The sequence below is a fragment of the Pipra filicauda genome, unplaced genomic scaffold, assembly GCF_003945595.2.
Source record: "Pipra filicauda isolate LSUMZ 115617 unplaced genomic scaffold, ASM394559v2 scaffold21_size4447388_pilon, whole genome shotgun sequence".
NCBI classification, from domain to species: domain Eukaryota; kingdom Metazoa; phylum Chordata; class Aves; order Passeriformes; family Pipridae; genus Pipra; species Pipra filicauda.
This window is the reverse complement of record NW_024104332.1, coordinates 3174803-3199591: the sequence shown is the minus strand read 5'-3', so window position 1 is coordinate 3199591 and position 24789 is coordinate 3174803. Positions and strand designations below refer to the sequence as shown.

General features: G+C 47.4%; 1 protein-coding gene across 1 annotated transcript; it reads left to right on the top strand.

Annotated features, from left to right (window-relative positions):
* Window positions 1-349: 349 nt before the first annotated feature.
* Window positions 350-23996, top strand: LOC120323255 (protein FAM207A-like). The gene is made up of 3 exons (XM_039381398.1): window positions 350-712; window positions 2191-2299; window positions 22730-23996. Exons 1-3 carry the CDS (start codon window positions 602-604, stop codon window positions 22756-22758), a joined length of 249 nt encoding a protein of 82 aa, XP_039237332.1. The 5' UTR covers window positions 350-601; the 3' UTR covers window positions 22759-23996.
* Window positions 23997-24789: the final 793 nt, after the last annotated feature.

Here is a 24789-nt window from a genome sequence, read left to right as displayed (position 1 = left end):
AGGAGCAGCTTAGCATTTCACCCCGTTCTGTGTGTGGAAAGGTGCAGCTGGGGCCCGAGTTGCTTCGCTGGGGTGTCAGCCCGGACCCATGACTGGCAGGTGTTCGGGCTCCCTGGAGGCTCGCCGGGTATTTTCTGCTGTTTCAACTACAGAAATAATTTCTGGCATGAAGTTTTACGAGCTGTTTTCTGCTCTGCCGTGGCAGCCCGGTCTCTGGCTGGTGCTACCGAGAGCTCTGTGTCGCAGAGTGTCCGGGTTCAACCCAAGGGCGCCGAGCGAGCACCTGAACACCCTCTGGCTGTCTCCAGGAGCCGCCTCGGGCAGGCTGCCCGCCCCACCGCTCGCCACACGGCAACCACCGGCGGGCGGCCGGCGGCACAGCGCGGACACTTCAGCCGCCGCCATCCCGCCCCAGCGCTACGAGTGGGCAGGGAGCGCTTCCCGAATTCTGCCCGCGCAGGGCGGGTAGGGAGGAGCACTCCCGAGTGCCCGGACCCGGGGCGGCCCCAGGGGCGGGCGGTGCAGCCGGAAGATCCCGCCCCGGTGGGGGCGGCCCCGGGCGTGGCACAGGCCGCGCTGCCCCTTCGCGCTCCGCGCCGCCATGGTGGGGAAAGCCAAGCGCCCGCGGCTGCACCGCGCCGCCCCCCGGGCCTGGCCCGCCCGGGACCCGCCGCCGCTCCCCGCGTCCGAGCCGGGCCCCGGCCCCGGGAAGGTACCGCGGGCGGGCAGACGCGGGCCGCAGTGACACCCCTGTCCCCACTCCCGCAGGAAGGGCCGGTCCCGCAGCCCCGCTCGGCCCCTCCGGCTCCCGGGGCTGCCCCGAGCGCGGGGCCCTGGCGCGGTGTCGGTGGATGACCCGCGGGCCCGGCCGCGGGGAGGCGCCGGTGGTGGGCGGCAAGGGCGGGCAGGCCCCGCAGGCCGGGCCGAGGGCTGCTCCTGCTTAGGAAAGCCCTGCCGGGCCCTTGGTGCTGCTCCTGCGGGCTCGGTGCTGCCGGGCAGCTGCTGCTGCCTCGCGGGAGCGTGTGACACGGGCACGGCGGGCCAGGAGGCCGAACGGGGGAGCCCGGGGAGCGCTCCAGCACCGGGCCCTGCCTGTGTGCAGTGGGAGGCCCAGCGTGCTGCCCCAGGGCGGGTGTCACCGCCCCGCAGCAGCAGCTGCGATCCCCAGGCTTGCAGAGAGCCCACGCAGGGTGGTGACAGATGTAGAGGGGTGGCAGCACTGTTCCTGCTGCTGGGGACAGGGTGCCTGTGCTGCGTTGCAGTGGGGGTGACTTGGATGCAGCAGTGAGGATCATTGCCAACAAGTGTTGGGAGAGAAGGGGTGAGAGAAGAGGCTGCCTGGCTCATTTTGCAGTGGTTCTCTTTGATTTTAGGTTAGGGCAGGTGGAGAGGAGCTGTCAGTTTGCACACACAATCATGTAGGAGATGCAGACAGTGTCTGGTTTCCCCAGCTATGTTATGAGTACACACTTCAGATTAAAGCTGGATGCCTTCCCTAGCCCCCTCACAGCAAGAACACAACAGCAGTAAATGTTTTTTATGTGCCTAAGCTTTCCTTGTGAGGGTGGAGGAATTGCCTGTGTCAAATACAGCTGGGTTTATACCACTATGAAGTTATGTGTCAGTGCTGGTAGATACTGCTGGCTAAAGTAATAAATTCTTCTAATCCAACCAGAGTAGCTACCGCAGAGCTTAGGACTTAGAGGCGTTGCATGCTTAAAGCATGATGCCAAAGATCTAGTGAGTTGCTAGTAGTCACTGAATCTGCTTAATGTCCATCGCTTTAGGCTTTAATCCCCTAATCTGCTCATTTGTTGCTTATCTGTATTGTTCTGTACCTGTAATAAATCTGTCGTTTCCTAAGGATGCTGTTCGAAGCTCTTCTGGGAGAGCTCTCCTGAATGCACTTCAGTGAGGTGAGGTCGGGTTGAAGCAGAAATCTGTTAGGAGCAGAACAGTCCAAAATGAGACTTTGTGAAACTTCCTTCTGTGTGGAAGAGCCTGGCGGGGGGCAGGCAGGCCAATGGGGTGACTTACCTGCCCCTGCCAGCTCAGGAGAGGCACCTGCTCCCTACCACTGTCCCCTTCTGGATGGTGTTAGGTTTGATTTTTTGGGGGGGGGGATTTTTTAACTAAATGTTGCCTGGTCGTGTTTATACTGATTCCTGGTTAATGTTTCTTTTGGATAAGGACTGGGACTTCTCATCTTCTGATGTCTTTTCTGGGCTGAAGATTGACCCTGATACCCTGGTCAAGAAGCTCGACTTGGACTCCAGAAGCATCACTTCCTCCAGGACAGGTTTGTTGTATTTTGAATGAGTGCCACATAAGGTTGTGAGCAAAGACACTGGGGACTGTATTTGCCATGACTGTCAGAACAAGCCCAGGGGAATACAACCCTAACATCCCTTCCCATGTTCCTGCGAGGACCTTTAAAAGAGGTTTGGTTTTGTTTGGGGTGGAGGCAGAACAGCAAGGATGTGCTTGGTGATCCCTAGATGGGGAACTAGCTTCATGTTATCTGTGGGGTGTCCTCATGCAGCCAAAGACTCCCAGGGGTTGAGAGGACAGCAGGGGCCAGGCTGCGACCTGATCTCTGAGCTTCCTTTATGGCTGCTTTTGCCTCACTAGCAGCTGCCATTCGTAACCCAGTATTTTGTCAGCAAGTTGCTCATTGTGTACCAACAGTGCTATACACACTGCAGCCTGACCGCAGCACGTCTTCTCCTCCTGTCCTTTGCTGTTGCTCCCTGGCTGAAGGACTCATGGCAGAAGTGTCCAGCTCGCAGGGAGTATGGGAAGTGAGAGTGGGAGCAGGGAGGACGTGATAGAGCCTTTTGATTTCTAGTCCCACAACAAGGAAATGCTCCCTCTGACTGCTCGCTGACAGGCAGAGCTAGAGGTGAAAGCAGGTTTCACCTCTAAATGGAACCTGATGGCACAGCAAGCTGTCCTGATGCAAAGGTGTGTGTGACTCCCAAATACCTTGTTTGCAAACTAAACGAATTTCTTCTCTTCGTGCATATAAATACTACAGCGACTTTGTTTTCCGGTTCAGGGCTACCTGGTTACTGGCTACAAACCCAGTAACCACTCAAGGGCTAGTGGTTACCTTAGCAGTGGTGAGCTGCCTATTGGTCATATTTGGTCACAGAGCAGAGTGAGGAAGTGGAGGGGTTGTTTGAGGACACATTTGCCTGCTGCCTGCACAGTAACCTTGGTGAAATGCATTGTTTTCAAAACAGCGAGTTCACTGTTGGTAACTCTTCTGGGACATGTATGCATCTGTGTGTGCATGTGCACATTGCCATCTCTTTAATTAAATCAGGCAGCGTGTTGTTGAGGGCTGGCAGCCTGCAATCCCAGCCCTTCATTGCAGAGTGCAGCTGCACACGGCTGGGTTATAAATAGAGCCGTGCTGCTGGTCCCTGTGCAGTGCTGATGCTGCAGATGTGTGGTGCCTGACTGCCTCTCTCTAGGCTATGTACTGGCTTCCTGCAGACAGTGATGCTGACCCTGATGCTTTGTATTCCCTCTCAATTTCCAGATGATCAGCTAAAAATAACTGTTCATTTGGGAGCTCAAAACTGTATTTCAACAGGCAAAAAGTGATTTGATTAATTTTTTTTACATCCTCCCGAGCTGTTGTGCCCTTTCTTCTTGTCTCACTCTGGAGCCATGTAGAGGCTTTTTCATTATGGAAATCAATTCATTTTTTTTGTGTTAATTCAGTGAACTGTAACTAGGCTGTGCATACAATGGCAGACAGCCTGGAGTTAGAAAAGAGATTCTAGGCAGACATCCTTTGTCTCCTGGCATCTCTGGTCAGCTCAGACCCTGTTCAGCAGAAAATTCAGCTTGACTTCAACCTTTCCTCCACCCCATTCTTCCCTTCCCCCTCAGCTTAGTGCACAGGGCAGGAGGGTAGGATTCTCCTACACATTGCTATTTTAAGATTTAATAGCAAGACAAAAGCGTGCTTCTCTCCCACTTGCTTTTCAAGCTCTGAGAAGGTCAAGTTGGCAGACTGTAGGTGGGCTCACTCTATCTCATGTGCTTTTCATAGCTAGAGAAGATTTTTTTTTTCTGCCAAGGATGCTGTGTGGCAGTTGAGAAAGCAGGTATGTTTGTCCTCTATCTGCGTGTGTGCCTCACGTCGTCCAAGATTTATCAAAGATTATCCAAGACTGCTGATACCTGTGTGTTTTGTGTTTCGATCTGGCCTTGTGCTGTGACTCTCTTCCAAATAAAATTTAGGCTGAGGAAGCGCTTGGAATTGGATTAAATTTTGGAAGATGTCAACTTGGAGCTCAACAGTGGCCAGAAAAGCAAATTGGCTGCTGGGGAGTGGGAGGAAAAGAGAATGATATGGAGAGCACTGTTATGCCCTGAAAATAAATCCATGACACACACAGCTATTCAATGCTATGTGTAACATCACAGAGGCTAACTAAACAACAGCAGAGCATGGTTACTTCCAGGGGATGAAAGGCTTCATCTGGAAGACCTGCTTTGATGTCCCAGAGCCAAAGGGATACAATCCTGCAGGAAACCAAGGAATCGTCGTGGTGGGGCTTGGGGGCTGTCATCTGTGGTTGTCAATAAGGGAGGCCACCTCTCTCTCTACATTATTTCCCCTTAGTTTTCCCCAGTTTGTAAGTGACCAGCTTTTGGCTGTGGTTATTCTGAGGGAACAGGGGGAGACACGATGTGTAAGTTGGAAAGTTCAGTGTCTCTGGCAGGGTTAACATCTCATTTAACACGAGTGGTTGTGTGTGCTGGTGCTGAAAGGAGATGGAAAGAGGCCCCTTGTTCTGGGAGGATAAACTGGGGTGTTGTTTCTTGCCAGCCAAAGACCTTGTTTTTCTGGGGGTTGCTGGTGAATCCAGGGTGCCCTTTGGAAGTATCTGTTGCTCTTGGTAATGGTCTGTTGTTTCCCTTGGACACAAGGCTGATTCAGCGTGCTTATTAGTGTGAGGTACCAGCTCATCAGGCTGTTCTGGCATCAGTAATCCTTGTGGCATGAGAAGGAGAGGGTGGAACTGTAACAAAAAATGTCACCAAAATGGAATTGATTGTAGGTGAGTCTTGCATTGTGTTACATAAAAAGCCAGTGGTCTAAAACGGAAAGTATTTTAATGCAGGAGCTCTGAGCTGTGTCGTGCTGTGAAAAAGACCTGCTGCCACTACTTTCCCCTTCTCTGCTTTTTATCTTTAATCATTAGCTCGTGTTAATGCCAAATTCCAGATGATTTCCACACACACATAGGTAACAAAAGCCAGTGCCATCCCTGTGAGCGCTGGAGTTCAGTCCATGAGTTACTTCCTTGCTCGGTGATTGTTTCCTATCAGGGTAGTTTACTTAGCCACTGACGTAATATAAATTCAAAGGCTTTGCCATAATCTAATCCGGGCAGGGACCTCTGTGACTCATGGGAGTGAATAAATCTCATCTGGGTGAGCCTCTGTAGCATGGGAATTAAATGTTTCCTACCAAGTCAGAAATAATGGCCTGTCATATAGGGGATTGCTGCTGCTTTTTCTTGTTTGTTTGTTTTCTTTAGCTTTGCTTCCTCAGTGTTTGCTCATTGAAGCGAGGGCCTGTTCAGGCATGGCTCTGGCAAACCAGTTGCCTGTGAAAGTCTCTTTTTTTGGAGTAGATGATGAACCAGCTGTGGAGTGATATGAACAACTGGACTGGTAGCTTCCTGCTTTATTTTCAGCTACTCCAGAAGGGAACTGTGACAAGCTGTGTTGTTGAGAAAGCAGAAGTGCAACAGCAGCAAGTTCATAATTGCTAGTGAAACCTTAGCTTTTCATCCTGATTTCTGAGTTTGTGGCCTGAGTAGCTTTTCCTGCAGATTCTCTAGCTCCCCCTGTGCCACTGGTGAACCAGGAAAATGTGAAATGTGGATTAAAACCATTTGCTTCCCCTGGTCCTGGACCTGTTATTGGTCTTTCAAGAGACCATAAGGTGTACCAGAGGGTAGGTTTGGATTGGACATAAAGAGTGAGAGTGGTGAGGCCCTGGCACAGATTGCCCAGAGAAGCTGTGGCTGCCTCATCCTTGGAAGTGTTCAAGGCCATTTTGGATGGGGGTGGGGCTTGGAGCAACCTGGTCTAGTGACAAATGAAAGGCAGGTTGGACTAGATGCTCTCCGAAGGTTTCTTCCATCCCAAATCACTCTGTGAGTCTGTGGTTCTGTACCAAGGTGTGGGGCATGGAGTCCTGTAGGACATCAGCCTGGACAGAGGTTGTGGTCTGAAGTCCAGGACTGTCTTGTGGCATGGGATCCTCTGTCAGTGGCACAGAGGGGAGTAGAGCAGTGAAATTACTGAGCATCTGACAAGGAATTCCCTTATCCTCCTGAAGAGATGTGGAGATAGGAGAGAATAAAATCAGACCGGGCAGGAACCTGACAGCAGTGAATAGAATTTCTAAAGTCTCCAGGCTGTGTACAGCCTTGCTTTCCCCCTTTCTGAGGTTCTCTGCGAGTTCCTTTTGTTACCAAGCCTCCCTCTGCAGCGTCACTGACTGTGCCTCTCTGGTTTGCACCTCAGCTTCTGCTCAGAAGTTCCATATCTGCTGGGTCTGTCACATTATCTGCTTCCTTCTGCTTGGGCTCTGCACCCGTTTGTCCAATTTATTTCCTCTTTTTGAAGCGTCAGAGAGAAGCAGAGAAGCTGTGGTTGGTTGGCATTGTGGTCCTGCATTAACTTCATGCAATATGATTTGCTGTCCTGTTTTGGGTTTGTTTTCCTTTTTTTTATGGGTGATGTACCAGAATCCCTGTGAGATCCCTCTGACAGTATTGCTGTTCCTGCAGTGTCTGGACTCGTGGTTACCCTTGCAGTGGATCCACTTTCGTGTTGCTGGCAGAACTGCAGATATGGCCAGGCTCCCTTTACTCTTCAGGAGCTCTTGACAGGGTGCAAATCTTTGTGTCCTGTAATTTATTCCTGTCTGTTCATTGCATTTCTGCTTGTTTGTTGCCTTAAATATTATGGCTCCTCCTCTTTAATCCTCATCCCTGATCACCTTCCTCTTTGTTTGCATTTTGGGTTTTTCCCCTCTGCTGGCATAATGGGGTGTTTAACAATAGAAGGATTAAAAAAAAAACAAACCTGTTTGTTTTAACGAATGCACTCTTTCTGAATATTAGTTCTAAGCATTTTCTGCTTTTTCTTATTGCATGTTTGGGGAATTTTTAAATCTGCTTGTGCTGGTCATTCAGCACATCCCTGGTGTGGAAAGCTGCTGGATCCTCACAGTTCTGCTGCTGTTGCTTTTCTTCAGTTTTCCATTCCGTGCTGGCAGCTGTCACGCCTGTCTTATGTTTGTTTTGTGCAGAACGCCTTCCCCAAGCTGTTCCCCACCGTAACACCCCTCAGATGGAAAGGGGTGTAAGCAGGTTGCTCCACACTCTTGAGGATGGCAGTGAGCAGCCTGTGTGAGGAGCTGCTGCAGCACCTCCGACGTGCGCGTGGAGTGTGACGTGCGGCGCCAGTCCAAAATGACAAGGCGTTCCTGCTCTGTCTGTCTTTGTTATCAACTGCCTAAGCTTTGGTCTGTGTGGATTTTGGGAGTGGTGAGGTGCTCTCCCTGAAGCTGGTGTCGGGAGGTAGCCTGCTGGCGATGCCCTTGGTGCTGTTGCACTGAAATCATTTTAACGTCTTTGAAAATACCTGGTTGGCGCGTGGATCTGGGAGGAGCAGCTTTGCATTTGAGCTGGGAATTCCTGCTTTAGCTCCCCTCCTCCACCCTGTACCTTCTGCAAGATGTCTGTCTTCCTTCGTGTCACCCGCACAGGTCAAGGATGTGTCCCAGGAGTGGGCATGCAGGTCCCTGCTCAAATGGCAAATTTCCCTCCACGAGCTGGTGTTGCTTTTGACATTGTGTGTGAAAGTCCTTGAAACCTCTAGTAACAGAATTTGCAAGAAAGGAAAAATTCCCAGGGAAGGGAAAATGCTAGGCAGAGATTAAACAGGCAAAGTGATATTTTTTACTCTCTCTCCCAGGCCCAAGGTTGGCCATCCTGGTAGCTTGATAAAGTGACAGATGGCAATTTACCATGTCTGGGTAAATGGCTTTAGTAGCAGTTTAAGTTCCTTTTCCCTTGCTTTTTAACTGAAATCTGTTTGGTTTGTTGACTGCATCATTAGGAGCTGCTCTTATCTTGACAATGCCAGATCACCTTTTAAGGGCAGATTTGGTGTGTGAGTTTTCTAACAGGCTGTTAGAAAACTGCACTGTGTTTGAAAGGAGCTGCGGTAGCGGTTTGTGGTAGGGGAAGCCTCTCCAGTGAGGTCACACGACCTCAGTCTACAGGACACCTCAAACAGATTCTGTAGTTTTCAACAACTCACCTTGAAGCCAGAGGGTTTTTCTGTTCCTTTGGTCCAGAGAATTAAAGTCAGTGGGATCTTGATTCAGGAGTCAGATTGACTAAGTTCTGTAGCAGTGGTGAACAGCTGTGGGGGCTGCTTGAAACAGAGAACAGTGACCTGCTGTGGGTAGCTCCTGGGAGAATTTGGAGTGAGAATCTTACTGAAAGCTAAAAACATCAGTGCCTTAAATGATAATAACTAAAAAAAAAAAAAAAAAAAAAAAAAAGGTAAAAAATCCACACTGCTTAAAGTTACTGTAACAATTTGTCTGTGCTGTGAGAATAGCTGTAGGAAGCTCCACTTTAATTAAAGTCAATGCAGTTAATTTAAAAGCGGTAAATGAGTGTCTGAAACTCTGAAACTTGCACTATTTCCAGTGCTTTGACTTCCCTTCTGGAGACGAACCCTTTCCATGTTGTGAGCGCCTTCTGCCAGATTATGGGAATCAGTTGTGTTAATATTTATGGAACTCATTAACTGTTTTGTTTTCTTCCCCTCCCTCTAGCTGTGGCTAAGTCCCTGTTCTTAAAATTAACATTAAAAAGCCCCAAAAGCTCTAATTAACTAGTGGCCATGGATACTGAGCATTACACAAACACAGGAAAGTTTTCTAGAGAGCCCCAGGCTTCCAAAATGTTTGCAGCCTGCTCCAGGGGAGGAGGCTGTCGGTGGTGGGAAGAGCAGGGAGTGAATCTTAGGAGTTTGAAGGATGTGTCAGATCCCTGTTCTTTCTTATTATGGTTGGCTCCTTGGCTGTGCCTGCTGTGTAATGCTCACCAGTAGCACTGGTGGAAGTTCAGTGCTTGCCCCGGAGCAGCCTTTCTGTGCTGCTGGGTGGCTGGAGAGGAGGGTACAGCTCAGTGAGGGAGTGGGGACTCCTTTGGTGAGGCTCCTGAGCTGCTGCTCTGTGCATTTGCAAAGCCTTCTTCTGGCCTTTGTGAAAGTTGAGTGCCCAAACATGTGCTTTTTAGGTCAAACATGTCAGACCCTTGTGCCCCTGAAGGGACTGAATTTGAGGTCAGTGTGCCTCTTTGCCTTCCTGGCAAGGTGTGACAGGGTGTGGCAGTTGCAAGTCATGCCACGTCTTGCTCTGTGTGATCTTGAGTTTTAAAAGGATACTAATCTAGCCTGGTATTCTCCTGCTGAATAAATGAGTTTAAAATGGTCAGACATCCTTACTTACACAAAAATAGATCAGCCCTGTTTAGGAGAGTACTGGAGCTGCAGCATTGCAGAAGAGCGTTATGAACTGAAATCTTTGTCTTTGCTGTACTAACGCTATAGCTTTGGCATAATTGAGTTATAAAATTATAAGTGCTACAAAGAGAGAGGTGGAATGGCTCTGCACCTGTGGCAAAGGGACTTCCCAGCACAAGTCTCAGTAATGCAAACCTCTCGTGGGGCATGAGAGGGGTAGTTTCACCCTGCATAAACTGAGAAACGGAATCCCAAGAGGGGTGAAGAAGGGCTTGTGGAGAGGGCAGATGGATAGCTCTGGAAGTCAGAGCCCTTTCCTTCTCCCCAGCAGCAGTATGGGGCAGTGTCAAGCTGTCAAACCTCTCTGAAATACATGTCCTGGGAGTCTAATAGATGCTCTTTTTAGATAATTGGTAGAGGCTGGTAAAGGGTGGATGGGATGAGAGGTTTCCCTCTTCCAGGTTGCCCCTTCTGACTTGCCTTGACATGCTTTTTAGGTGCAGGAATAAGTCAGCCTCCTCTTTCTTCTGCTGACACCCCTGGGAAATGCCTGTGTGAGGAAGGTTATTTTGCTTGGGTATTTTTTCCACAAACTTCCGTGCTACATAAATCAGATTTCTGTTTTACTGATAGATAAATCTTTGCCCTGCTAATATGGGTCTTGCTGAGGCTGTGTATTTAAAAGGAGATCTCAAGTGTTCATGTCTGTCATTCAAAGAGGCATCTATAGTATTATTCTATTCTGTGCAAGTTATCTTTTATTCTAGTCTTTGTGAGCAATTTATGGGTCAAGGTTTTCTTTATGCTTGGGTGAAAATGCATATGTCAGCTGAGGGTCTGTTTACCCCCTTTAGCATTTCAAAGTGGCACTATTGATGCTCATGTGTGGCATAACTGGTAACAACACTTAATTTGGGTTTAGCTTTTTAGTCAAGTGGCTTATATAAGAGGGTATATAAGAGGGTATATAAGAGGGTATATAAGAGGGTATATAAGAGGAAATAAGAGGGTTTTGTTGTTTTTTAAAATAAGGTTTTTAACACTGTAAATCTCAGTGTACGTTGTCTAAGCTAACTGCAGGAAACATAACTATGCAAGGATTAAATGAGTAGGTACTGAAGTATTCTGGGTTGTTTGAAATGGTGATTTGGACAGGTTTAGATTGAACTAGCAGTGTTGCAAATATTCCGTGAGGCTAACCACAAAAAATCCTGGGGAAAATCCTGCTGGAGGTGAATAGGTGTTCAAGCAAGAAGGGACTGTGAGCTGGAAGGTACTCTTGAAAACGTTCCATTTAGTGATATTGGTAACCAACTCCAATGAAACATGGTGTTCTAGAGAGCCCGTGGCAGAAAGTCTGAGGGAAGATGGGACACACAAACTTGTTTCCTGACCCCCTTGTGCTGTGTGCTCGACTGTGCGTGGAGAACACACAGCAAATCAATAGATCTGCTTAAAGAATCTGGGCTTCTGTGGGTGTCGTGGACATTCACACCTCGTGTGGCTGTGTGTGTGCAGACTCTGGGCTCATTTCCTTTTGTTGCATTTCCTGGCTACGCTGCTTTTTAACTTTGTTTTTCCTTATGTCTATTATTTTCCTCTCAAAGATTATTTGTAAATTCAGGTCACCGAGCGTTCTTATGTAACGGGAATGTGCCTCTTTAGCATGGGGAGGACATTCCCAGCTGCCACGAGTAAAGGCTGTGTCTGTGCATGCAGGAGTTATTTTGCAATGTGCTTTGAGTTGAAATAACCTGGTGATCCTATCGATAGGGAGGCATGGAAAGCCTCTTCCAGACTGCAGGAATTCTGCTGCCAGAAATCCCAGTTTTAAATTGCTTTGTTCAGTGACACTTCTGTGTTTTGCTCAGTGAAGCCTCTGGCTATTGCTTTTGATTCATGCCAGTGATTTGTGACAGCAGGGCTGGGCTTAGGTGTGCTGGGCTTAGATGTGGGCTGGGCTTAGGTATGCTCCTCTGTGGATACAGGTGTGCTTGTTGCTTTAGTGCCTGTACCTGAGTGGGTTTTATTTATGGAAATAGCATAAAAATGTGCAGATACTACTAATGTGGAGTTATTATGACTTCTTCATATATTTTTTTCCTCCAAAATAGAGGGCATTGGGCTGTTTACTTGTATTGGATGTAAGTAGCAAGATTTTGGTAATGGAGGAGAGGCCAGAGCTCTCATGTTCTGGACACACCCAGGTCCAGGAGCTGAAGTGCATTCAGTGCAGCCACAGCTGAGCCTGTCTGCCACAATGGTGCTGTGTCTGGAAAAACATGTAATTAAGAAGGAGTGAAAAAAAGAGGAGTAGAAAAAGTGAGAGCCCTGTGAAGACCAGGGACAGAAAAGGAGGCGAGGAGGTGCTCTCCCATGGGAAGGACCCCGATGGGTAAGTGTGAGGAGGAAGGAGCAGCAGAGAGCGACTGTAATGCCATTCCCTGGCCCCTTGCACTGCTTAAGGGAGTCAGGAATGAAGGAGTCGGAATGAAGGAGTGGAGCTGAGAAGGGTGGGGGAAGGTGTTTTAGTGTCTGTCATTGTTTTTCACCACCTGATTCTGTTTTCATTGGCAGTACATTGCATTAATTTTCCCCAAGTCTAGTTGGTTTTGCCTGTGATGGTAATTGGTGAGTGATCTCCCTGTTGTTTATCTCAGCCCACAAACTTTTCATCTTATTTTCTTCACCTGTTCTTCCGAGGAGGGGGAGGGAGGGAGCAGCTGGGTGGGCATCTGGCAGCTGGCCCAGGTCAACCCATTGCATCACTGTAGCTCAGTAAAAATTGAGATGAAGCTCAGTACCAAGTAGAACTGTTGCTCTATGGCTGTTCCTCTGCCTTCCTTACTGTCTCTTTCAACTGAATGTCTCCTGAGCACTGTGCAGATCCACCTTGCATGAAAACTGAATTCCTTTGCTTTTCATTAATGCTCACAGATGTTTAAGCAAGTCGTTATCCCACGTGTCTGTGGTACGTGTATACCTGTAATAACATTGTGGCCCTTGCATCCTGAGGGTCAGAATTAGAACCTCTCCCCTCCTTCTGTTCAGGGAAGGAAAGGGAATAGAACAGGGCACAGCCATATACTCTAAGTTCAGGGAAGTACAGAACAGATCTTGGGTCCATCCAGATGTTTCTTCTGCATGTCTTCGCTGTGTAGGAGGTGCTGCCTTGCTCCAGCTGTGCCTGCATTGTTGACAGCTCTGTAGCAAGAGAGCAGAACAAATCTGCCAGAACAGAGAGTGTTCTTTTTCAGATGTTAGAAGTGCTCATTAGAGGGCAGCAGAATAACTCTTCCTTTTTCTAGGTCAGGTCTATATTTTTGAATGATATTTTTCATCTCCACAGGGCACAGAACAAAATTTTCCAGTTCCTCCTTCAGTTTTTCCTGGTGCAGTAAGTGTAAAAAACAACAATGCTTATATGAAAACCTTAGCCAGTATAAAAAAAACCAGGGAGTAATTACAGTAAAACCTGCTTCTTGGAAGCTTGGAAGGGTTGCAGGCTCAAACAAGGGAGAGCTTCTCTAAGATTAAACCACAAATGGTCAGCACAGTATGTGGAAAAGCAGCCAAAGGAATCTTTCAGAGCTAACTTGTTTTTTGCTCAGCCTAATTCTTATTTGACTTATATGTCCATATGCATTTATGGATTTGTTTGCTGTGCTCCAGCTGTGGCTGCCACCTTTTTCTGCTTGAAGAAAATGTTAAAGAACCAGTCTTGCTTCATCTGAAAGTAATCTTTAAATGAGATCTGATGGTACCACCCCCCATCCTCCGTAATGTAAACACTATAAATAATTTTGACGCAGTCTTTAAAGGCTAAGTGAGGCTGGGATTTGGAGTCCAGCATCACAATACTTAAATGCATTATTTATTATGTAACATCCGTGGAAGAAGGCTGTAGCGCTGACTTTGCAGCTAGTGTGCTTCAGGCTTCAGAAAGAGCTGTGTACAAATCCTGGCTAGGAGTGAACATCTCCTGTATGAATATCTCCTGTACACGTCTTACTGGCAATATTTTGCACACTGTTGACCTTTGGGGGAGGTGAACTGGTTCCAGCAAAGGCAACTGGAATAGCAGGAATGGCAGGAAAAATATTTTTTTTTCCAGTTTTAGCAGCATCAGCCATTGGTTTCCAACAGCTGACTCTGATTTTTGGAAGGTCCTCAGTGGAAGCAAAGCTTCATTAACTAATCTTTGCTTCTTGGCCTGGCATGGTAGAGCACTTATGAGGATTGGCGGGGGGGGACAACGACACGTTTCTCTCTTACCCGCAATGTCTTGGGTGTTTTGACATTACATCCTGCAGATTTCCTTATCTCCCTATCCCCTACCCGAAGGTGTCCACCCAAAGGGGCAGGTTCCTCACAACTTGGTGGGTGCCATGTGTTCCTCACATGGGTGGGGGCTCTACCACAACACCATGGACTTGGCTGCTGCTTTCTGTCCTGAATTATTTTTAGGATGGTGATATCCAAACCTGCAAACCTCTGAAATGGAACAGCCTTCTTGTTATCATCAAACATTGTTCCTGGCACAGTGGCTTGGATCAGTCCTGCCTCCTGGAGAAGTCCAGATTGTGCTTTGCACTCTTGGTTTGAGATCTGCCATGAAGCTGGCATTTCTTCAAGTTGTGCTGCGACACCTCAGCAAAGGCAGGACTAAATGGGGAGGTCCTCATCAGGAAAGGAAAGCTGAACAAAGCCAGAAAAATGTGAAAAATAGCTCATAGCTCTTGGCAACTCTTGGTCCATTAGGTAAAATTAATATCCTGTCAGCAGGGTAAAAATATTGAACTCAGTCTTAGACCAAGTGAGACCCAGTGATGAGTCTGTAGGCATGTGGATCTCAATCCATTGGACTGTGATCCATATTAGGAAATTAGCAGGCACAGTGCTCATGCCATAGCCCTTTTCATGCAGAGAAATACTGTTTCTGCCAGCATCTTCTGTGCAATGTGGAAAGATCTGCTGACCTCTCTTTTACAGTGAAAGCCTTTCTCTTCTGGGAACTAGTATGGTATTTTGTTGGGGATGCAGGTGTTCTCAGTAGGTATAGCTTTTTGGGCACAGTGAGCCTAAATATTTCAAGATACTGCTTGGGAAGGGGGGTGTAGTTTTTGTGTTCAGGGAGCACTTTCTTCACAGGAAGGATGCCAGTCCTTGTTCCCCTGTAAGCATGGGGATACTGAACGCAGAGAGGTGAAGGGGCAGGTGTGTCTCAAGGTTTGCTGCTGTAGTCTCAGACCTAAGAAGATCAAGGCAATGCCAAATGTCTGGCAGCTCTGAAAGCTGAGAGCAAGGAGTGTCAGAGAACTACTCACAGTAGTTTGGGTCCTTCCCCACCCCGTTATTTCTTTTGATGTCATGGGTGTTCTTGCCACAGCTCTGTGCTGGCAGCTGCTGATCTCATCCCTGTGTGGGGTGGATGGGGCTGGACCCACTTGTTCTAGTGCAGACACAGTGTAAATGAGACTTCTTACTGTCTGCCTGTGCTGCTGGCAGGGGGGGTAGAGAGAATCAAGTACAAAGTGTCAGAGCCCTGTCATTTTTTAAATATTTTGCTTGCTTTAAAATAGATTCTACCAGGATAATGTCATTCCGAGATGGATGACTGATGCTGATCTGCAAGTTTGAGATAAAGAAAAGGGGAAGAGGTGATGGGCTGGAAAAAAATTTTAAAGAGCTGCTGCCTTTCCTAGAGGGGCCTAGATCTAGATTTTTCTTTTTTAAAGGTTTTATTTGCATTTAAGTGAGCCAAATGGGCATGCACATTGGAGTAGAGGGGCTAGCTCTAAGACTGTTTTGGAAAAACAACTCTCGGGTGACACAAGACACAAAGCCTTGTGTGAGAATCATTGTGGGTAAGACAGAGAGTCCCCAACAGAGTAGTCAAGCCTAGCTTTGTCAGGAGATGAAGAATGCTGTGGGAGGTCTGCAGTGAAGTGATGATCACAGAGGTCTGTAGAGGGGCTTGGTAGTGGTGTGGTGCCTCTGTCCCCTGGAGCCAGGCAGAGGAGTGGGGTGGATGTAGGCCTGTCCAGGGGGGAAGATGCTGTGGGAGTGTCTGTGTTGTGTAAATGGCAGAGCTGGTGATCCTGCTGGTGCCTCAGGGCTTTTGGGAGCTCTGGATTGTGAGCTGAAGCGGAAGAGCAGTTGAGACAGCATAAAAGTGGCAGCCACCAGAAGTGGCAGAGGCTGCTGGAAGAGGTGATGAAGCAGTGTTTGGACCAGTTCCACTTACGGGGCAGTCTGGGCTCACAGGAGGAGGGAAGGAGACTTGATGTGCTTGGGCATCACCTGGAATGAATGTTTTCATGGGCTAGGCTTCTTGAACTGTGTAATCAACACCACCACACAAAAAAAACCCCAAACCAATAGTTCATTGTGTAATGTTGGAGTGGTAGAACTGGTAAGATCCATTCAAGGTTAAAGGGCTGTTAGGAACACACAGGCTTCATGCAGACACAGGATCACCTCAGTATGTCCTTTAGGGGCTTCTGCTTGGCAGCTCCAGTCTAGACCTTGTGCTGAAACATTTACTTATCAATGGCAGTCACTTGTCTAGTGCTGCAAGAAAAAAGTCACCTTGTGTCTGGTCTGGACATAACTTGCCCTTTGAGCTGGGAGGGCTGTGTGGGGCAGGAGTGAGTCCCTGGGTGCAGCAGGTGTTAACCTGCAGTAGATGCTTGAGACTGGGCTTGAGTTATCTCTCCACTCCAATTGCAGACCAGAGCAACGTGGATTTCATGCCTTGTGCTTCTCCAGGTGATTATTTTTCTAGCTCCATTCTTCAAATGCTTCCCAGTTTTGGAATCTGCTGTGTGTGCTCCTAAAAAAGGAGAGGGGAGGGTTATGCATTGCTGATCCTGCATGTCGATTGTTGCCCAACCAAGTTGGAAGCTGGAGATCAAGTGTATGCCTGTCACAAACAATTTGGGAAGCTTTCCAGGGTCTTCTCACTCTCCTTCCTGCTTTATATTTATGCTAGTGTTTTAGTCCTCTGTGTGTGCAGTAGTTTATAAAACCACTTACCGTGCAAGTGTTGTTGGAACCGACCAATCAGAATGTAACTGGGATCAAGCTAATAACTCTTAAATTATATAAATAATGAATGTCTGCTGGTGTTATACAGAGCTCAGTCTGTGGAGCTCTTTTTGATGTCTAAATCTAAAATTATCTTGTATATATTGCCTAAGCAGGCTGTCAGGTAAAAGAAATTAATATGGTTACATTTAATATGTGGCTGTTTGGTTGTAGAAGATGTGGTTGGACTTTATGTTCCCTCAGTGCTCCCAAGCTGTAGGTGTTTGGGTTTCCTGGTGTGTAGGAGCTCTGGCAGCTGCAGATGGTGGGATTAACTCCTTGACGTATTGTTGTGCAACAGATAGGGCAGCATGGGGAGGGAGAGCACACTATGTTAATCTGCCACACAGACTTTAAAATCAAGGGCAAGCTCTGACATGTGATGATTTTTTTCATTTCCCTGTCAATGCATGGAGTGTTGTGAGTGGGGAAACGAACCCACGCTGTGGGGAGCCTGAGACCAGACGCGTTAAAGAATCCGAAGAGAAGTACCAGGAGAGGAGAATTAATCAACAGTTAAAATAACCCAGTGGAAATTTTGCCATGGTCCTAAAGCTCTGAGTAAGGTTCAGAGTAATTATTTCATGAAAAAACCTGATTGGAGCAGTCAGGAACTGTCTCTAGAAGCTCTGCCTCTGCTTTTCTTTCTGCTGGTGTGTAGGCATTGCCTGAGGACTCGTGGCTGTGATGGTGTAGAATGTGATGGCAGGTTCACTGAGCTTCTTTAGCACAGGGGCAGGAGAAGCACCCATGACTGGCCTCACCTCAAAGGCAACAGGCAGCCTGGGTTTAGGAGCTCATAGCTGTGTCTGCAGCCAAATGCTGTCCTTCCTGAGCGTTGCTGTTTATCTGTAGATCAGTTTTTCAGCATTGATGCCAAAGGTGTGGAATATGAGCAATGATTGAATGGATCATCAGAGATCTTCCTGGAAAAGATGACTGTGAGAAAAGAGGAGCTGATGAAGTTTAGTAAAAGAGGATTGCCACAGAGGTGAGGAGAGACTAAACTTGTTCCCAGTGAGCTAAGTGGAAAAAAACTAACTAGAAGATGCTGGGCTTGGGACAGGCAAAAATCCTTAAGCAAAATGACAGTTAAGTTGCAGCACTCTTTGCACATATTTGTTCTGGATTTCTGGTGCCCACATGGGATGCCAAATAACTGGTCAGATCCCCCAAAATAAAAATACATTGGAGGTACTAAATGCATAGACTGTATACGTGGGCATTGTCTGCTTGAAGCTGTGGTCAGGCCTGGTATGTTCTGAGCCCAGTTTCAGTGACCTTTCTTTGTCTCCTGAAGGTACAGACATTTACAGCTGGAGATGGGGCAGAGGGGCTGCCAGTGGTATAGCTAAACAGTGCCAGGGTGGAATTCTTTTGTTTCTGCCCTGATCCCAAGTCCCAAATACATTCATGAAGTCGACTCTGCCACTTGGCTGTTTTAGCGTAAGGTTGTCACTGTGTTTCTAGTGCAATTTGAAACTGAAATGGAAGTGTTGAGAATCTATCCTGGTACAGGTTAGATTGCTTTTAACACAATTCTGTGGCAGAGCTGCTGGAATGGAGAGCAGCTGATTAGTATGCTTAGGAGATACAAGTTAAGCTTTGGGCTTTTTTATCCATTTTGCCTGTAGCATTCTTGCAACTGGCTGGAAATTGATATATTTTCCCAGTTTGTTTTTGCAGTCATTAGTAATGTACTTACTTTCTTCTCTCCTGTGCTTTCTGCTGCCCTTCAGATCCATCATGGAATTAATTGGTGAGGAAAAAAGATCAGGGAAAAAAATTTGTCCACTGCACATGGCAGGAGTTTGCTGGCAGTGCTATGTCAGGTCAAGCACAGAATCGTAACGCACCTTTATCTGCTCCACGTTTCTTTCTTCAGGATAGGATGTACAGGTTTTGTCTGGAAAATAAGGCCTATGGCCAAGACTGGAAACACTGGCTACTTAGCACTAGGGAGGAGAGGAGAGATTAAGGTTGAACAAGCAAACAGGGGAAGAATACAGTGAACAGTAGACAATAGAAATGCTGTCTATGCTGTCCTGGAAAAAGGGTAAACTGGTCCTAAGAGGTCCTAAGCCACTGTTTGGAGGCTGGGAAAGAGCCACTGTTTGGAAAGCAGAGACTGGGATCTCTTGGAAAGGGCAGGGATTGATTGGATTAACTAGGGCAGCATTGGAAGGCAAAACTCATCAACAAGGAAATGAGGTGGGGCAAGGCTTTTTTTAAGTCCTCTTTGTTGTTTAGTCTTGCCTGGGGGATTAGGTGCTTCGAGTTCCTTAGAAGAGGCTTGAACTTTCTCTCTGCCCCTTTGTCCCAGTAAAAGCTGTGTCTGTACCTCCTGGTGTGGCCCTTCCTGGAGCCTGGAGCTTGGTCCCAGCACATTGCATAGTCTTGGATCATGTGATCTTCTGCCCAAGCCCTCCTCCTCACCTCATGCCCATTCCTAAAGCAGACCAAAGCGTTTAGTCCTCTCCTGTGTTTCTCCTGCAATTCTGTTTTCTTCTGTTCATTGGTTTATTCTAAAATTCAAGCTGTATCTGTTTATTCCTTGTAAAATTCCCACATGCACATCTGAAGGGAGGTTTCTGTCGCGTCTGCATCTTTAATTTAGAGACACGTGCTCTGGGCCAGGCAGGGCAGTGCAGTGTCTGAGGCAGTAGCAGTGGGTTTATGTGTGTCCAATCTCTGTTACTGTGCCTGGAACCAGTTAGGAATCTGCTGTTTGCAAACACAAAACATGTAACTTTTAAGATCATGGCAGTCAGGATGCAGAAGTGGGCCTATGTATGTCTCCAAATGTTAATCTACTGTATTTTTCTTCCATTTCTTTTCCTGCCTTTCTCTTTCCTGAGGTCCTTGTGGGGTAAAGTTTAGTATCCAGACATCTCTGGGTTTTTTTTCATGTCAGCAGGTCTCCAAGAGCCAATTCAGGCACTTTCTTCCTTGTTATGTGTGTCTGAAAGCTACTGCATCCTTGGTGGGCTTGCACAACCTCTTACCACGAGCTTCCTGACAGAGTCTTGAGCTTGGTGGCCTCACCTTTTACCAAGATCTCCCTTCTGGGTATTCATCTGAGGCAGAGGTGTTGACATCCCAATACCCCCAACGAGTGAGTAGGAAAGTAAGAGAGGACTGTAGAGATGATGGAAAGCTCATTCATGGGACAGTTATGGGACCATAGGAGTAGAGGAGAGTCACCTGTGCCATGACAGGATAAGCTATACAGCTGTAGAGCAAGTAATCTGTGGGGGAGAAGGAAGAGATCCCATAGCAGTGTTCATCATAACTGTTTAACAGACAGATGTGGGAGATACAGTCAAGGTTCACTCCAAAAGCTCTTCATTCAGAGCTTGCACCCATGTTTCTCTCTTAGGAGTCCTACCAGCTACTCCCCTCCTTTACCTCCTTCTGTCTAACAACAGGGCTCTTCTGGACTCAAACCTATGTCTAAGTGTGGCTGGGAAATAGAACAAAGTTGTGGTGTCCTGCCAGGTCCTGCCTCTGGTCACCTTCCTTCTCCCATGCCACGTGCTGCCTTATTTCCCAGTGCAGCTGTGGCCACTGCCTTTTGGCTGGTGGTTCTTCTAATTAGGTCCTTGGGAAGAGGCAGAACTCAGCTGAGAAATTTGTAGCTAGAAACATCAAAGGAGAAGGTGAAATCAGGGAGGAAGGAAGATTTTTTTCAGGCTATTGATGAGCTGGTGTTTAAGCAGGTCAAAACTACCATTTGATGTTGATCCCTGAGCCGTTTCTGAAGCTGCTTCTGTTTTGTACTTCCAGGCTGCCATCAGGGTGGGAATTGGTGCTGGGATGTTTGATCAGGAGAGTTGTTTCTCTCCCTCCTTGTCTGCTGGTCAGACACATGGTTCTCTACGGTTCCTGTGTGGGGGAGAGCTGTGCTTGCAAGGTGAGGGTCGGGGTGGGTCAGCCAGCAACTTTCATGTTTCTCTTGTTTCTCGTGGCTTGGTTGGTGCTGTCACTGCTGAATCTCCTACTGTGACAAGATCTTCCCCACCTTCCCATGAGGCTTGGCGTAGGAATTAGTGTGTCTTGTAAGAACAAAAGGGTATCCACATTGGGCACTCCCATCTTTTGACAGCAGCCAGCAGGGAAAACCTGGGCAATATGGCAACACTTTCCTTACAATGCCTTAGCTGGGCATTTTGAAACTTCAAGTGCCTACTAACTGTTATGAAAAACAGACTAGTAATCTGCAGAAGTAGAAGGCTGTAGATATCACCATTACCAAATCTAGTGAGTCCCTCTGTTCTTCCAGCCCTGAGAGGTTCTGCAGACATTCCCTCTGCCCTTGCTTGTGAACCTGTCCCAGGGGCTTGGGGCTGCTTATGTGTTCATTTACATCAGGCTGGAATGAAGGCAACAGTTGACCTAGAGATATGTTGCTACTGATAAATTTTAACTTCTGTCTGAAATAGATTATGGGCACTTTAGACCTCAGGGCTGAAGTCTGAAAGATCAGTCTCAAGGAGCATCCTGTGCTCCTGACCACATGTCTCCCTGGCCTGATGCTGACTTGGTTTGGTTCAGTTAAAGGAGCAGAAAGCTGCCCTGGGTGCAGGTTTGTCTGGGGGGATACATGCCAGTGCTGGGGGAGGCAGGGTGGAAGGAGCAGCAGCAAGCCCCTGGGTAAACTAAGCCAAAGCTAAGCTCTCATTTGCCTGCCCCATGAGCTGCTCTGTGCTGGAGTCTGCCCACTGTTGTCTCTGTGCCAAGTTTCCAAATGTCATGTGTTGATAATGCTGCTAGTATTGATACTGCTTCACTTTCCGTGTCGATCTTTCCAGAGGAAACAGCCCTGGCTCTGTGTCATTAACATAGAAGTTGATTACAGTTGATTTTTTTTTTTAATTTAGTTCCATTAGGGACAAGCAATCCAATACTGCATTCACTATTCCCTGGAGCAGGACAGCACTTTCCAGGCCTCTTCCCTGCTCCCCAAAACATCCCCCGAGCATCCTGCCAGCATCACTGCAGAGTTTGAGAGTGTGTCTGCAATCCCTTTAGCAGTAGGTGGGGTGTTGGCATACAGAGGCCTTTGAGTGGTGTTCTGGAGATGTTGCCTGTACAGGCATGCAGTGGAAGAGGCTGCCAGTGTGCCAAGACAGCAGATTTACTGAACAGAGTGTTTACTAAATGAAGTCAGGGCTCCTTCCCTGATGCATGGCCTAGCAAAGGCTGAGGGCTGCCCACCTTAGGTGTGGCTGGCTATACTTCAAGGTTTTTGACTATTGCCTGACATGTTTAGCTGGAATATGTATTTTGGTGAAATCCCAGCTTGATTATAGATGCTAAAGTGCTATTTCTGCCTGAGGGAAGGTTTTTTGAGGAAGTGCGGGGAAAAGCGGATGTGTGACTTTCAGCTTCCTTATCCTTGAATCTCAGGCTATACAGCTCTCTGGACAATGGCGGCAGGCTGGTCCTGCCTGCTGAAGGAGTATCCTCTTTGCTTCCTGAGTGTTCAGCCTTGCTGAAAAGGCAGCCTGAGGTCGCTGCTTGCCAGTGTTAAAGGGGTGCATTCAGTCAGGACCATCCAGCAAATGCCTTCCCTCAGGTCTAGATTGTAACACAGCCTTTAGATGCTAATTTTGCAAATCTCCCAAGAAGAAATAGGAAAGCTGTTAGCTGGGAAGAATACTTGTATGGATCTTCAAGAGTTTTTCTAGGATTTCTCACAGTTTCACCTGTGCTTTCATTGTATCCTTGCATTGGTGGACACCTGTGAAGAAGGGAGTGGTTCAGGAATACATTTTAGGTAGTCTTTTCTTAGTCTGGGCAAGTTCAAGTCCATGTTGCTGTTGGAATAGTCGCTGCCACAGGAAATGGTGGGATACAGAGATCAGGCTTGGATGTTACTTTTGGGTCAGCTGTCATGTTTAAAAAGTAATAGTTCATGTTTTTCTGCAAAGCACTGATTGGTATAAGCATGGGTGCTTCCGAAAGGGAAGTTGTTGGAGTGAAGTATTTGGTGACCCTCTAGCAAACTAGAGGCAGGGGAAATAATGACAGGAGGAATTCTCTCCTCTTCCAGCTCTCTTCTGCCTTCTGCTGTGCCCCTGAATGCTTATTCCTTCTCAACTAATGAAAGAAGAGGATGAAACTTGTCCAACCTGTGCCTCATGTGCCCTCTGGAGAAGAGAGGACTTAGTGAGTAAGCTCTTCATGGAAGAGAAGTGATCCTCTTGCCTTCTTGGAAACATCTCTTCTCCTTGACTGCCCAGATGGGCTTTCTGTGGGCTTTGGGTTTGCCGTGGCAGCCCTGTACCTGTCAGCTGGGAGACAAACCTCACTGTACATTTAATGGTGTCCTGTGGATGTCCAGCCTCCTTTAATGTCCTTGTTTCTGCCCCTTCCCTTGCTGTTCTTGCTTCTCCCTTTTCTTACTGTGCAGGAGCTTCATCCTTATCTTCCTGTCATTTGAACCTGTCATTTCAGCCAGTTTTGGTATTCTTCTCTTGACCTTCATGGCTCAATTCTTTCTCCTTCGCTGTGGAGACATTTGTGATGTAATCTTTTCTCTCCACTCTGTGCCGCGGAAGCTCATGTACGTAACTCCCACTTATTGCTGGTCTTGTTTTGTTTTTACCCTGAAGTTACGTAGCTGCACAGTCTACTCAGTTCAGTTTCTGGCTGACGTTGTATTGCCTGGAAATATAATTGAGTATTGATCACAGGGCATTCAGCTGTCAAATGAGTTAATATATTAATTCTGTGTAACAGTGTGTCGCTCCAGTAATGTCTGTTACCTCCTGGCTTAGGTAGCTTGAGCGTGTGTTGAGAGGAAGGGTGTTAGAGGGACCTTGGAGCAGCATGCTGTGTTTGCTTTCAGTTTTTGTCTTTTAATAGTTATGAGTCCCTTCACCAGTGGTGGTCTGGGCATTGCTGTTTTGCTGGTGCTGTTGTTTCTTGCCTGTTCCTGCTCGTTATTCTCTGCTGATCATAAATTTCTAGAAGCCTTTAACTACCTCAGTGGTTACTTCAAAAGCTGTTGGAAGCCAGGTTGGAGTACTCCCAGTTAACATCACGCTTCTGGGGGCTTCCTGGGAAAGGGCACCACCTCCCCTTCCTCAGACAGAGCATCAATCTGTCCTGACCTGATTCGGGAGCTGAGTAGCTACTTGCTGGTAGATGCCTTCCTCTGTCAGGCTTCCACATCACAGGGAGTGCAAATAAATTCAACTTGTCCTCTTTACTCCCTGGAGGTTTTCATTGCTCTGACTCCCTGTCCTAGTTAGGACAGCTGGGACCAGTTCATCACTGGACGGGTGTAACCCAAAACTGTGTACTCTATAGCCTTCCATGCCATTTCCCAAAAACTGTTATCAATGAACCATTTACACTATGTGCACATAGAGCCTGACTCCTCAGGCTATAAACTAGGTGCTAAGAGGCCTGCCAGATAGGAGTTACTCTTGTCCTCACACCCTTTAAGGAACCCCCCACCCTGAGGGAGGTACTGGGCGTTCCTGCCTGAACTGGAGAATATATAATCTTGGAGTCTTGGGACCTTTTTTAACCACTTGTGGGATCTAGAGGAAGACTGCAGACCACCACTCTCAACCAGACTGCAGACCACCACTCTCGACTGGACTGCAACCACCACTTTTCAACCAGACTGAAACCTTCACTCTCGACCAAACTGCAATCACCACTTTTGACAAGACTGCAACAGCACTCTCACCAACAGGTTTTTCCCTCTCCTTTTCCTCTGGACTCAGGGGGCCCAAAGAACACCACTTTGTTCATGCCCCAGGGTGCTGGGTTATACACTTGGGTTTTGTGGGTTAAAACCAATTGTTCGTCTGTATAATCGTACTTATTGTATTATTTTATTAAATTGTTATTCTGATTTATAATCTCTCTTTTGAGTTGAGTTCGTTTCCCCTGCTGGTTTACCTTTAAACCAGCACACTCCCACCCCTCCTTTAGACCTAAAGAGTGCATCCATTGTGGATACATGGCTTAATAAGGAAGAAAATGTTTCTCTGCTGCGAAGTCTTGCTACCAGTTCACACTGGATTCTGTCTGTCAAAAATCTTCGAAAACCTCTGGCCAGAGGCAGCTTTTAGTACAAGCTGTGTGATTAACCTG